At 38.4% G+C, this 13033-nt stretch overlaps 1 protein-coding gene across 2 annotated transcripts in view; it reads right to left on the bottom strand.

Moving 5' to 3' along the window:
- Window positions 1-13033, bottom strand: part of kif6 (kinesin family member 6) — a 91340-nt gene that overhangs the window by 39992 nt on the left and 38315 nt on the right. For both annotated transcript variants that reach the window (XM_049597156.1, XM_049597155.1), the window contains exon 12: window positions 9935-10094. In XM_049597156.1, coding sequence (XP_049453113.1) covers window positions 9935-10094 — 160 coding nt within the window. The remainder of the gene's footprint in view (window positions 1-9934; window positions 10095-13033) is intronic.

Genomic DNA, 13033 nt, shown 5'->3' with positions numbered 1-13033 from the left:
GTCAGTGGGAACAATAACATGAGGGAACCAAGTCTCCAATTACAGTTTCCAATGAAACCAACCATGCACTCTTCTCAAAACTGCCAAAATCTAAACTCGACACAATTCCAAATGACCTATAGAAGCCAAGTTTTACAGAGAAATATGGCTGTTTCTGCGGGTCCTATGTCATTGTTTCATGCAAGTCATTACTTCAGACTGTTGTTCACCAGGTTTTTCCATTATTGAGATCCCTGGCATCTGATATCTTCATTTATGCTGAACACCATCATAGACTTCTAGTATAGGATGAAAATTTCTCTTGGGGGTTGCACGTCAGATCTGTGGGCTGCTTCACATGCCATGCACTCAAAATGTGGTCGGGCTCAGCTCATGATGTGCATTCCATCTCTCCTTCTCATCTTTCTTGTCACTCTCTATTATACTGTCCAATAAAGCAGACATCACAGGAAATAAAGAAATGCCTTTAAAATTACCACAGCTAGAAAAGGTGCAGTGCCAATCTCAGTGGTGCCACAAATTGCTCCAATTTCAATGTACCATACAATACAAGTATGCAAAATCTTTTAAGATGCTAGATTATAATTACAGTATTAGAGGACGGTTTGAGCATCGTGGGTGTCTCGAAAACAAATACTATTGGAGTGAAGCTACTAATAGCAAATCCACTCACTGTTCAGTTAGTATCTAGTTAAACAGAACCAGCACCCTTCAGCCAAGAGAAGGCCTATGTGGCCTCATTACAGAAAAATATCCTAACTGCTTGTTCAGTAGCCCAGAATGGACAAATCAGAACACTTGCTCTAGATAGGGCCATTCGCTTTTTTGCGTCGGCCACCGAAGTTCTCCCAAAAGTTTGGCACACGGTAGATGTTTTAGATCTGCAACCTCAGCACTAAATGGCACTAAATCCTACACACTGTGCCTTTAACTTAAGTTTCAAAGTTTGGAAAAAATATATTTGCTTGCAAAAACAGAGCCTGGGTTTGTTGAAGGTGGCAGTGCTGTTTGGATGGGAAAACCATGTAGTAATATAGGTTAGGTAAAGGAGGTTGTGGGCTCAGTGCAGGGAGCAGTGAGACCTGGCATTAGGGGAGTGTCTCTGGGACGCCAGAGATCACTGTCTAGCCTCCTGGAGGTGTCATGGGACCTACTAGACGAAACACTGGTGAAAGGTGGTTCACAACTTATGACCTCAAAGACATGTTAGTTATCACTACTCACTGGTCTGTATAGTTGAGCCTTGCCATAATAGCTTATCATAGGGCTTAGGAGGTTATTCACTGAGCGCTGATCCTTTCTCTGGAGCACAAATGTCTTGTGCTTATTTAAACTTCAGTCTGCACTTGTGCCGTCATGCCTTTATCTACATTTAGAATGAAACAGTAGGCTACTCAAGATGGACAAGCCATAATATCAACAGCTCTCACTTGTCACTGGCTAGCTTGCTTGCTGTCATGGACCACAAAAGGCATGAGTTCAGTTTTAGCTATCAGGAGTCAGAGGCACTAATTGTGTCAGTGGAGGAAAGGGAAACCCCACTTTTTAAGGACTCTTAGTTGATTTTTTTTAGTGTCACCAAACAGTTTAAATAGCCTTTCAATCATTATATTCAGGTGTTGGAAGTTATTCCCATTTTTTACTGCCATGCCTTACAGACTTAACAGTGCTGTCATTATAAACTGATAGAAGATTTTTTAGACTTGGGGAGTTCTCCGTAACAAGACCCCTGTTACCTCCTCAGGTTTTGCCTCAAGCCAACTGAGGATATTGGCTTATGACAAAGTGTTGGTCTGATCATCTGTCACTTTTATCTGTGCAACACCTTTGCTCAGAGCAATAAATCTTGACAAATGTTCTACTGCAAATTTGTACTTTGGGGTTGTAATGCCCAATTCAGACATTGCATTATTAATTAAGATAAGGTTAATTTTAATTTTGCCATACTGTATATCTGCATTGCAAATACTGTCCCTCTGCTTTTTTTTAAACTACAGTATAATGAAGCACATATTACAAATCTGTGCTGTGCCAATAAGAATGCTTATGCTTTTTATGAGGGGATTTATGAAGTGACTGTTTCTTTGCATATTTAAAGATGCACAATACATGATAAAGCTTTAAATAATATCTGCACCTAATTGCTAAGGAGCTTAAAAAATACCTGTGCTGACACTGAAAGTGACCAACACCACTCCAGGGAACATAAAATAATACTAAGACATACAGTCCTCAACTCCAGCACTTCATTAGACTGAGCTTGTCAACATGCACATTTTAAACAGACCCTGGCAAGGAAATGAGACCCATAATCAGTGACCTCTGGTGAGCATAAGCATGGTGATTAGACCCAAAACAAAGAATGTAACAGAATGCATGAACTGAATAGAAATTGAGGGATGAGTAGTCAACGAGGCCCCAAAACAACTGCTTTTGTAAACGTTGTCAAATTTATATGCTCTGGTGGCCTCACTAATGCCAGTCATTCATAAGACACATAATATGTGCCAATGCTAATATCAACTGCTGTGTCAACAGAACTATTCTGTCTTTTATATAAAAGATTTAGTTATAATCGGTTTAATCCAAGACCAGGCAAACATTCCCAAACTGCAAAAAGAGTGATTTAGGTAATTTCATTTAATCAGTGCTTATTTGCATATATGCTAATGGAGTATGCAGCTGGCAGCAAACCTGAGGCCTTGGCTGCATCTATGCTTGACCACTTAAAATTCTGGAAATTGCTTTTTGGATACAGAGTTCTCACAAAACCCACGTGGATGAGCTACACAGCTGACTCACAAAGTCACAATCAAGTGACAGAACCCAGCAAACAATAAATCCCTCCCAATTCATATTCATGAACACTATAACAGGACCAGTAATGATGATTACATATCAAGCCTGATGAGCCGCTGTTTCATCAGACCCAGCAAAAACATTCAAATTATGATGTCCGAACAAGGTTAAAGGCATCAACCTGTCGAAATGTCAGGAAGCATTAGAAAAGTGGTTAAATATACTGAATGTTTTCGCCGCACTAAAACACAACTAAAGCAAAGTAAAGTTATGTCTGCTATCCTTATTGTCCCCACAGCCTTTCCTGACCAGTAAAGCAGAAAATGTCAGCCTGCTGGTGGCACTGAATGAAAAGTCAAGGGATTGCCAAAGCAATTAAGGTGCATTGTCTATGGATGACAGATTTTGTGCCAGTCCATCAGGTAGATGTCCACATATTTCACTGTGGCTAAAAATAAGGAGCTTAATATCTTATATACCACTACATTAACTACTACAGCCATGAGCCAGAGATTTTTTTCAGTATAGGAGTCTTTGAGCAATGAATTGTATACCATTATTTTGATTGATTGGGATTTGGAGCATTCATGTCTTGATGTAAGAAATCATACTGAACAATGACCAGAGTTGTTAAGGGACTCCAGGAAACCTTAGCCAATGCAGTAAACACACTGTGAGATAACCTCTGTGCCTTCTCACTGTTGCAAATCTGATTTAGTATTAGCCAAACAGTTCTTGGATACATTCAACAGTATATGTGAGCCAAGAGAAAATAAAATGGAATAATCTGCTAGTTGTGAATGCTACTATTTTTTTCTACCCCAAAATGTTGTTACTTTATGTCCCTGGATCGCTGCCAGTAGACAATAATAACACCTATGAGAGCATCGAAGACCAAGACTTCAAGAATTTGCTGCTAAATAACAACATAATGAAAGCAACTACCCAATTAATTTAATTATTTTGACAACCCGTGAGCCTAGTATTAGCCTTCTAGGTTCTATTTTAATAAGATGCTGTTGGGTAACAAACTCTTAAATGCAGCAACAAGGACACATTTTCAAAGCAGCTCTGGTTCTTGCATCTGCCAATTACCATATGACAATAACAGCAATCAACAGCATAAACAGTGCACAGGGTTTCATTTAGAGGGTTTTGGATGCGTTCCACCATTGCTGCTCCACTTTGGGATTTTCTGTAGATTGTCAGCACAGATTTACAAAAACCCTTGAAAGCACAGTTTTTAGACACATTTCAGGGACTTGACTTTATAACATTTTAACACAGTGACAAAATTTGGAAAATTCCAAACGCTACAAGGCATTTTTCCATGGCATGTACAATGTTGCTCTTTAAAGGAATACATTGCTACACAAAAACCATTTGGGTATCAATTACTCATCCTGTATTGAATCTGTGGAGAAAAAAATTCTAGTGTGCCACCAGTGAACAAAGAATCAAAAAAAGGAGAAATTCATAATGAATTGGATTATAAGGGATCCGCATTTAACAACAGCAAAACATCCATTTACAAACCCTTACACAACTGGTGCAGTATAATCCAAGTCTCATTTATCCAGTCACACAATAACACAGACAAAAAAACAGATCGAAGCAGAGGCAGACAAGCAGCTCCCATGTTTTTACGAGGTTAAATTACAATTTTTGTCAATGGAGTCTGGCTTTGAAGAGAGTGTAGGTAAGTTTCACTTTTAGTCCAGTTTTAAAAGGATGGTTTTAGTGAAAATGCATGTGAGCATACAGCTGGATAATGACACATTCAACTGCACAAGTTAAGTGCGATTTTGTAAATAGATGTTTTGATATAGTCTTGGTGTTGTTAAATGCAGATCTTTTACTTCAATTCATCAAGAATTTTCTTCCGTTTGTGGATTCTTTTTCACCGGAGGCATGCAAGAAAAACAAAGTTACCTTCATGAATTCAGCGTAACACAGGGTGAGTAATTGATATACAAACGGTCACTGTGGGGGTGAAGTGTTCCTTTAAAGTCAGCAGTGTTTGTTAGTCCTCCTTGTTGCTCTATCATCATGTTAGTGGTGGATGTGTCATAACTCAAGCAGAGTCAACTAAACATTACCAGGTGCCCACTCCCATGCAGAGTCAACCATGCATGGGAGCACACAGTGGCAGAGGGTAGAGATAAAATCTTTTGTTTTACAGGGAACTCGCCATAATTAACCCTGGGAGGACTCAGTGTCAGTCTGGGAACAGTAAGCCTGTACTACAGGAGCCGATGGTTCCCAGTAACTGTTTTAGCAGAGCAGGGGGTGGGACAGTTATACAGACATGGAAAGCATGGTGATTAGCTAGCGGATACAAGCTTAAGTTGTAGAAATCGTCTGAATCTAGAAGGTTATTAGGGCTTTGGCTGGAAATGATGTCATCCCTACAGGGTTGGTCAACCCAAACTATAGTGTTACAGGCTGTAGACAGACCACCCTGACTGAGGGATTGACAGTTTAGGCTACTGCAAATTTATATACAAACTTCACAATGAAAGAACATAAGGGTAATATGGTCAGCGAAGCGTATGCATTACTGGCCGAAATATGGGCCTTTAAAACACGCACAATACCAATTGTGGCAATTCCATTTGCATCATGTGAAAACCAATGTATGACATCTTGAGAGGGAAAATCTACAAAGACGAGAGGATTTCACATTACACACACTTGGTCCAAGAAATACTACGGTGAAATATCGGCATGATAATATTCTATTTATTTTGGAGAGCTGAGGTTTTTGTGGCTAAATAATCAAGCAGACATCTCAATTTTCCGACTAATGTGCTGTGATCTAATGACAAGCCGCAGCAAGAGAGGTTGAGGGAAGAGTAATCCCATAAAGCTATTAGAAATATCATATTCAAATGCAAATACCATGATTATGATTAATAGTAATTATGATTAACTGCAGTCATTAGATGAAGATCTTTCTGAGCATACACATTAAAACAACATTTTATGTGTATTTTGGGGCACTGGTGATGAATGCAAGACTCCTTACATTTCATAATTTATGTGTGTGTAGAAGAGCTGTAATCCAACTATGCAATAACACAGGCAGATTTACTTTAGGATAAATACCTTTCTGCAAATAAAGATTTGACTCTTAACAGTAAGTGTTATTAAACTGTTGGAAGCAGACGCAAATCTAGAGTGGAAACCAGCTCAATTTATTTTTGCTAATTTTCCCCCCATTTTATATCAATTTGGAATGCAAATTCCCAAAGTGCACTGGAGAGGGTGTAGACTCCAGTGTGCTTCCCTTAGTGTTGCCAGCCGCCTCTTTTAACCTTTACTGTTTCATTTTTAAGCCATCCCCTTCCGTTACACTCTACATGTGAACGCACCCCAACCAATCAGTCACAGTGAGGTAAAAAGGGAGACAGCTCTCACTGTCTTGAATTTACACAAACAAGCCTGGGAGTAAAACTTGGGTCTCTCTGGTAGTGAACAGGAGCTTTACTCCTGCACCACTGTGAATCCAGCAGTACACTTTGTTTTGCACTATACAGTACAGCAGCAGTAAGAGAGATCTGAACACGTATAGCAAATCAGTGCTTCACTGAGAGTAGTTGAAGCTGTTCTGGAGACAATGTGGTGTCACACTATAGCCTGACTCTTACTGAGCATAGCACAATGATAAACAAAAGACTAGCAGATACCACTTTGAGATTGCCTTACCAAAAATGCATTGACAGTATTGGCACTGAAATCCTATCCATATAAATATACATCATCTCTGCTTTACATCTTAAACTTACCGTATAATGCATCCAGTATAATAGTTGGGGATTTTAGCATTACCTTAGACATGCAACGTAAAATTGGTCACTCCTAGTACTAGTCACATGTATATCTAAACCATACTAATCCCCTTTAAACAGATATCTGCATATGAATGCAGAGTCTGTAAGATAATGGACAAGATTGGTATCAGAAGTGCTCTGGTTGCTATTTATTTTCTGAGTAGTATTGAGCCATCACAATTGAGCAGCAGGTAAACAGATAATGTGGAGAGAAAAAGATCCAGAACAAATTGGCCAAAATTCTCCTTACCCACTGGCTGTAATCAGATGGCAATTTAGCTTTTTATTAGCTTTTGAAAAAAATGAATCTGCAATTATATGGAGATATCTGTTTATAGAGATTAGCCAAAATCACCAGTGCACAGGAGAGGAAGTCTTGGCCTGCTCAAGATCCAAATATCCACTGTTGCCCCCACGGGCTACATCATAATCAGACCAACGACTTGGACCTGGATTCCAAGATTGAATCCTTATAGACTTGTTCATTGGAATATTACAAACTTTCACTTATATGGGGCATTCTACCAAATGTGTGCAAAGTTAGGCTGGAAATATTTTGAAATTTTGTATGTTTTATTTCCAAAACTTTGTCCCTATATATACTGTACCATATGTAAAGGTCACATATCTAGTAAAATGACTGTAAATTTTTATATTGTATTTTCAGAATGTTTTGGAGTGTTTTTCCTCTCCCATAATTTGTCACTACCGAAACATATACTATTATATTACACAAAAAATATATATATCAACCTGTTATGCTTGTTCCTTCCCTTGTTTAAAGATTTATTTATTTATTTATTTTTTTTATAAATTTTGACTGAAGGTTTTCACAATTAAATCTATAAAAATTAATATTTTAACAAATTTCGAAGTTCAAATTATAGAATTCTTCAAAATCTAAATGCAATCTTTCTTTGTAAAATGCATAACGCTGATCAGATTGATTTCAGAGTTAATAATTGATGAAACAGAACATAAATGTAACCGATTAGCATCATAATACTTTAGTTGATAACTCAATATACTTTATTTTTTACAAAACACCCAGTGTTTCGGTAGTGACTGTCCTGTTTCGGTAGTGACCATTATTCTGTTTTTAAGGTTGCATCATACTTCCTCAAATGTATGCCTTATGGTGGGAATTACAAATTCAAAGACAATTGTTTTGTGGTCAATAAAACAATTCAACTTTTGAGAGGGCAGAGCAGAGTAGAGCAGAGTAGAGCAGAGTAGAGCAGAGTAGAGCAAAGTAGAGCAGAGTAGAGCAAAGTAGAGCAGAGTAGAGCAGAACAGAGTAGAGCAGAGTAGAGTAGAGCAGAATAGAACAGAGCAGAGTAGAGCAGAGCAGAGTAGAGAAGAGTATAGAAGGGTAGAGTAGAGCAGAGTATAGTAGAGTAGAGCAGAGTAGAGCAAAGTAGAGCAGAGTAGAGCAGAGTATAGTAGAGCAGAGCAGAGTAGAGTAGAGTAGAGCAGAGCATAGTGGAGTAGAGCAGAGTAGAGTAGAGAAGAGTATAGAAGGGCAGAGTAGAGCAGAGTAGAGTAGAGCAGAGTAGAACAGAGCAGAGTAGAGCAGAGCAGAGTAGAGAAGAGTATAGAAGGGTAGAGTAGAGCAAAGCAGAGCAGAACAGAACAGAATAGAGTAGACCAGAGTAGAGCAGAGCAGAATAGAGTATAGAATAGAACAGAGTGTAGTAGAGTAGAGCAGAGCAGAGCAGAGCAGAATAGAGTAGAGTAGACCAGAGTAGAGCAGAGCAGAACAGAGTAGAGCATAGTAGAGCAGAGCAGAGCAGATTATAGAAAAGAGCAGAGTGTAGTAGAGTAGAACAGAGCAGAATAGAGTAGAGCAGAGTAGAGAAGATTATAGTAGAGTAGAGCAGATTAGTGCAAAGTAGAGCAGAGTAGAACAGAACAGAGCAGAGGAGAGCAGAGCAGAGTAGAGAAGAGTAGAACAGAGCAGAGTAGAGAAGAGTATAGAAGGGTAGAGTAGAGCAAAGCAAAGCAGAGCAGAACAGAATAGAGTAGACCAGAGTAGAGCAGAGCAGAATAGAGTATAGAATAGAGCAGAGTATAGTAGAGTAGAGCAGAGCAGAGCAGAATAGAGTAGACCAGAGTAGAGCAGAGCAGAATAGAGTAGAGCAGATTATAGAATAGAGCAGAGTGTAGTAGAGTAGAACAGAGCAGAATAGAGTAGAGCAGAATAGAGTAGAGTAGAGAAGAGTATAGTAGAGTAGAGCAGATTAGTGCAAAGTAGAGCAGAGTAGAACAGAACAGAGCAGAGGAGAGCAGAGTATAATATAGTAGAGCAGAGTAGAACAGAACAGAGCAGAGTAGAGCAGAGTATAGAGTAAAGCAGAGTAGAGTAGACCAGGGTAGAGTAGAGGAGAGCAAAGCAGAGCAGAGCAGAGAAGAGCAAGACATTGGACCACAAAATTATAGGGTTTAACTACTGTCCATTCCATTTTGTCACTACCGAAATGATCATGTCACTAGCGAAACTTTACCATAGGTTTCCGTAGTGACTGTTTCGGTAGTGACATTCCTAGCTATTTTTCAGGATAACTAAAGAATGCTAGCAGTCACATGGCTAACAAGCACATGTTTGAAGAGTTGTTCACACAGAAAAACAAACAAACAAACAAACAAACAAATATTTTGCATAAACCCCCCAAATTTTTACATAATTGAAGAGAACATGTGCTCGGTAGTGACAACTTTAAAAGTTACACACCGATTTTCAGACTCAGAAATTCAGGGGTATGGCTAAAATCCAGACTCAACCAGAGTATTAAAACTCTTGTGTTTCGGTAGTGACTTGAAAACAAGGGACACTACTATTTTAGCATAGTTTCTTAATTTAAAAATGAATCCCACGGTACATCTAAATCTTTCAACTTCTGTTTAAACTTAATCACAAAGATGTTTTAAATTAGACTTTTGAAAAAAATATGAAAAATGTTTTAAGTGTTATTTACATCAATTGAATTTTAGAGGTCAGTGTTGGGGACAGCTACTTCCCAATAGAAAGTACCTTATAAATGGTGATTCTGTATATATTTAGCGTATCACTTTCTCATTTAATGTCCTGGGTTTAAATAGGCCATAACATAATCTTTGTAAATATCTATGTCTGAATACTCAATTTTATTATTTTTGTTGTTTTTTTTGGTAAGGGACAGCACTTTGCACAAAATCAATAGAATGCCCCATATAACAGAAGGAATGTCATTTCTGTGGCAGAAATGACATGTTTTATAGCTTGATGATCAATAGCCTGATGGCTGTACCACATCAAAGGATACTGATCTCGTTATCACGTTGCGTCATCATCTCCTTTAATCTGGTCACTTCTGCTGCACAGTGGTGGCAGTCTTGAATTACAGCTTCCCTCACTGTTGCTGCTCGTGATGCCCGCCCATCACTCTGCCTATTTTCTCCACCTTGCTTGTCCATGATCATTATCTGTACAATAAACAGAAAGGAAAGATTGTTGACCTCTAATAGAAGTTCAGAGAATGGCTTATTTTTTCCCTCTTTGGCGGGATATGGATATATTAAAAAATATGTTTTTAAAAATTGCAAATTTTAAGAATTACATTCAATCAAATGATGTTTTTCATGTACAGCTACTCAAAGATATACAATTTCAAACCTTAAAACTGGTGTAAAAAAAATCATCTAAGTGGGTTTCCATGACTTGAATTATTATTTTATATCTCAACAACCATCAACAGGAAAAGCCCACTGTCTACTACACTTGGGTTTGCTTTCGAGAAAAACATATTCAATATAAAAAACCATCTAATGCCATGAATGTAAACAAGTTGGAAAAAACATTGTGGTCTCATCCTGGAAAGTGGTGCTCTTCTAAATTCCCTTATATTCCCTAAACATTAATTAAATTCCCCTCTTTTCCCTGTCTGCAATATAACTCTAACATTTCAATGATACTCCAGGTTTACAGACAGGTGGGAAACATGTTAAAGGATTGCAGTTTTTTCCACATGGAGAAGAAGACACAGAAGAAGAGAAAGGCACAGAGGAGGGATAAGGGTGATCCTGGGAAGTTTTGAGGACATACACTGTTTGGAAGCACACTGAAGAAGATAGCAGAGTTTGGGCTGAGGATGCCATCACTGCCGTGTGACATCATACATTCAGCTGTATATCATTGTGGTCAAACTGCACGTCTAAGTGCACAGTGCTGAAAAGATAAAACTGCAGATATGCACAGTGCTTGAACATCATCCTAAACCAAGGATAAGCAGAGTGTTGAGCATGAAAGAGCTAGCCACTGACGAGAACAAAGAGGACAGAAATCAAATTCAAACCAGATCCAAATTCCTACAGAATCACTGAAGTGTGACTCGGGTGATGCTCAGAGGAATGTAAACTGAACAGGAGATAGAGTTTGAGGATCATAACAAACTGAAGGAGAGATAAACAGACATTCAAGTGGGATCTGGAACTGCTTCTGGTGGCTGCTCCAACTCCAACCAAACCAGAGTGCAAGAACAGTTTGAGCACCGCAGTGTTTTCCCTACGCTCATTTAGCAGCAGTGGGCCATAGGCTGCTGTTTGAGAAATGTTGAACAAAGTCTATAACTGATCTGACTTTCTCCAAAACCAAAACTTTAAGAATTTGTGTTATCTACAAACATTTGGCAACCAACATATAATTACAAACCCTTTCCACGGCAGTCTGCATGATAAATTGTCAGTGAATTGGGCATCGAGCCAAACCCAAAATGATGCCCAGATTCTACTTTTATAAAAAATACAAAGGAAGTAATCTGCTCTTGAGGGACTGTCACAAAGATGAGGATGGAGGTAGATTGGGTGCAATACAAGGATCTGTTTGCTGGAAGACTATCTGTGGACATGGAACCTCACATGGGACAGTGAATGGACACTCAGCAGTGTTGTGGTAGTCTCATAGAAAGAATGTTAAACATGTCATGCTTGTACAAATTTTACTTGTCATGGACTCTTTACTTAGTTATCTATTTTATTTTATTACTCTTACTAGATATTTAATTAGTAACCCATGAGATTAGTTATCTTAATTTTGCATTATTCTTTAGTGGATGTCATGTTTCTGAGACGAATGTTTTTTAATTTTGGTTTGTTAAAAAATAAAAATTCAATAAAATATGAGTCGCAAAAAAAAATACAAAGGAAACACAATTATGACATTAATTGAAACAAGTTTGAGTATCAGCTTCCAAATAACACAGTTGCATGTTAGCTTGCTTGCTTGTAAGTTGATTTTACTATTTATGAATTACTGGTGGTTAATTTTCTGTTGATTGAATAATCCATTTGCTGAAATATTTCAGCTCTCATTTATATAACCATTTTATGGGAGACACACTGCACTGACAAATACAACAGGAAAAGGAGCTCAGACCAGTGTGTTGTTTGTAGATATGTCTCGGCTAAGCCTTTTAGCTGCTGTGCAAATTCTTAAGAAGTTCTGGTTTGAACACATGCATGTCACATAACACCTTGCCTCTAATTAGATGGCAAATAACTGCAAAACACCAAGTGTCTAGACTTGCAACAGGCTGTGGGAAAATCAGCAGCACTGGAAATAACTGGGCATCACTGGATTTTAAATTATTTTCACTTTCTAGCAATAGCCTCAAGAATTAGGCACACAGTATACAGTTAGGTTATGGTTTGGCCTGTGGATAAGATCATTTTTCTCATCAGTCTTTTCTGTGAAAAAAAAAAAAGATAAAATTCTATCTATGATATTGATGATACAGTAACCATCTACAGAGCTTTTAGGTCATTCAAATGTAAAGCATTTCCTGGCAGAGGACAGTAGAGGGAGCTGTTTAATGGAGGTTATTGGTCAGCTGGTCACTGCTGAGTTGATAGACACCTCACTGATGTGTTCCATATTTTTGTCTTCCAGCCTTTCACTCTTACAGAGAGGATAAAGCACTAGCACATGAAACAAATAAGAGAAAGTGGTAAATAAAGTTCTTCAACAGCCACAGAATACTTAATTTTGAAATTTTAACATGGCTTATCATTCTCCCTTGTGGTCATCTTTGGGTTTTTCAAGCCACTTTCTTGGAACACATCACTGACAGAATGTCCTCTGATAGGCCAGAAGTCAGCTTGATTGCATTCATTCTCGACTGCCGATACATGTCATGTTCCTAGGTTTTGTGTATAGTTTGTTTCCTGTTTAACTCTGAAGGTCACTCCTCATGTGTTATGTCTTGTCTTATTTCTTGCCTTTGCCTGTTTTCATACATTCCTGCATTGTATCAGTTTTGATAGTCCTTCCCTGTTCCAGAGTGTTCCACCCTAATGTTCCCTACCACACCCTCATTGTCTTCATCGTCAGCCAGTCCTCGTGTTTCCCTCCTTTTTCCTGTGCCCAC

The sequence above is a fragment of the Epinephelus fuscoguttatus genome, linkage group LG14, assembly GCF_011397635.1.
Source record: "Epinephelus fuscoguttatus linkage group LG14, E.fuscoguttatus.final_Chr_v1".
NCBI lineage: Eukaryota > Metazoa > Chordata > Actinopteri > Perciformes > Serranidae > Epinephelus > Epinephelus fuscoguttatus.
The sequence above is the reverse complement of the archived record's forward strand: the minus strand, read 5'-3'. Positions and strand labels throughout refer to the sequence as shown.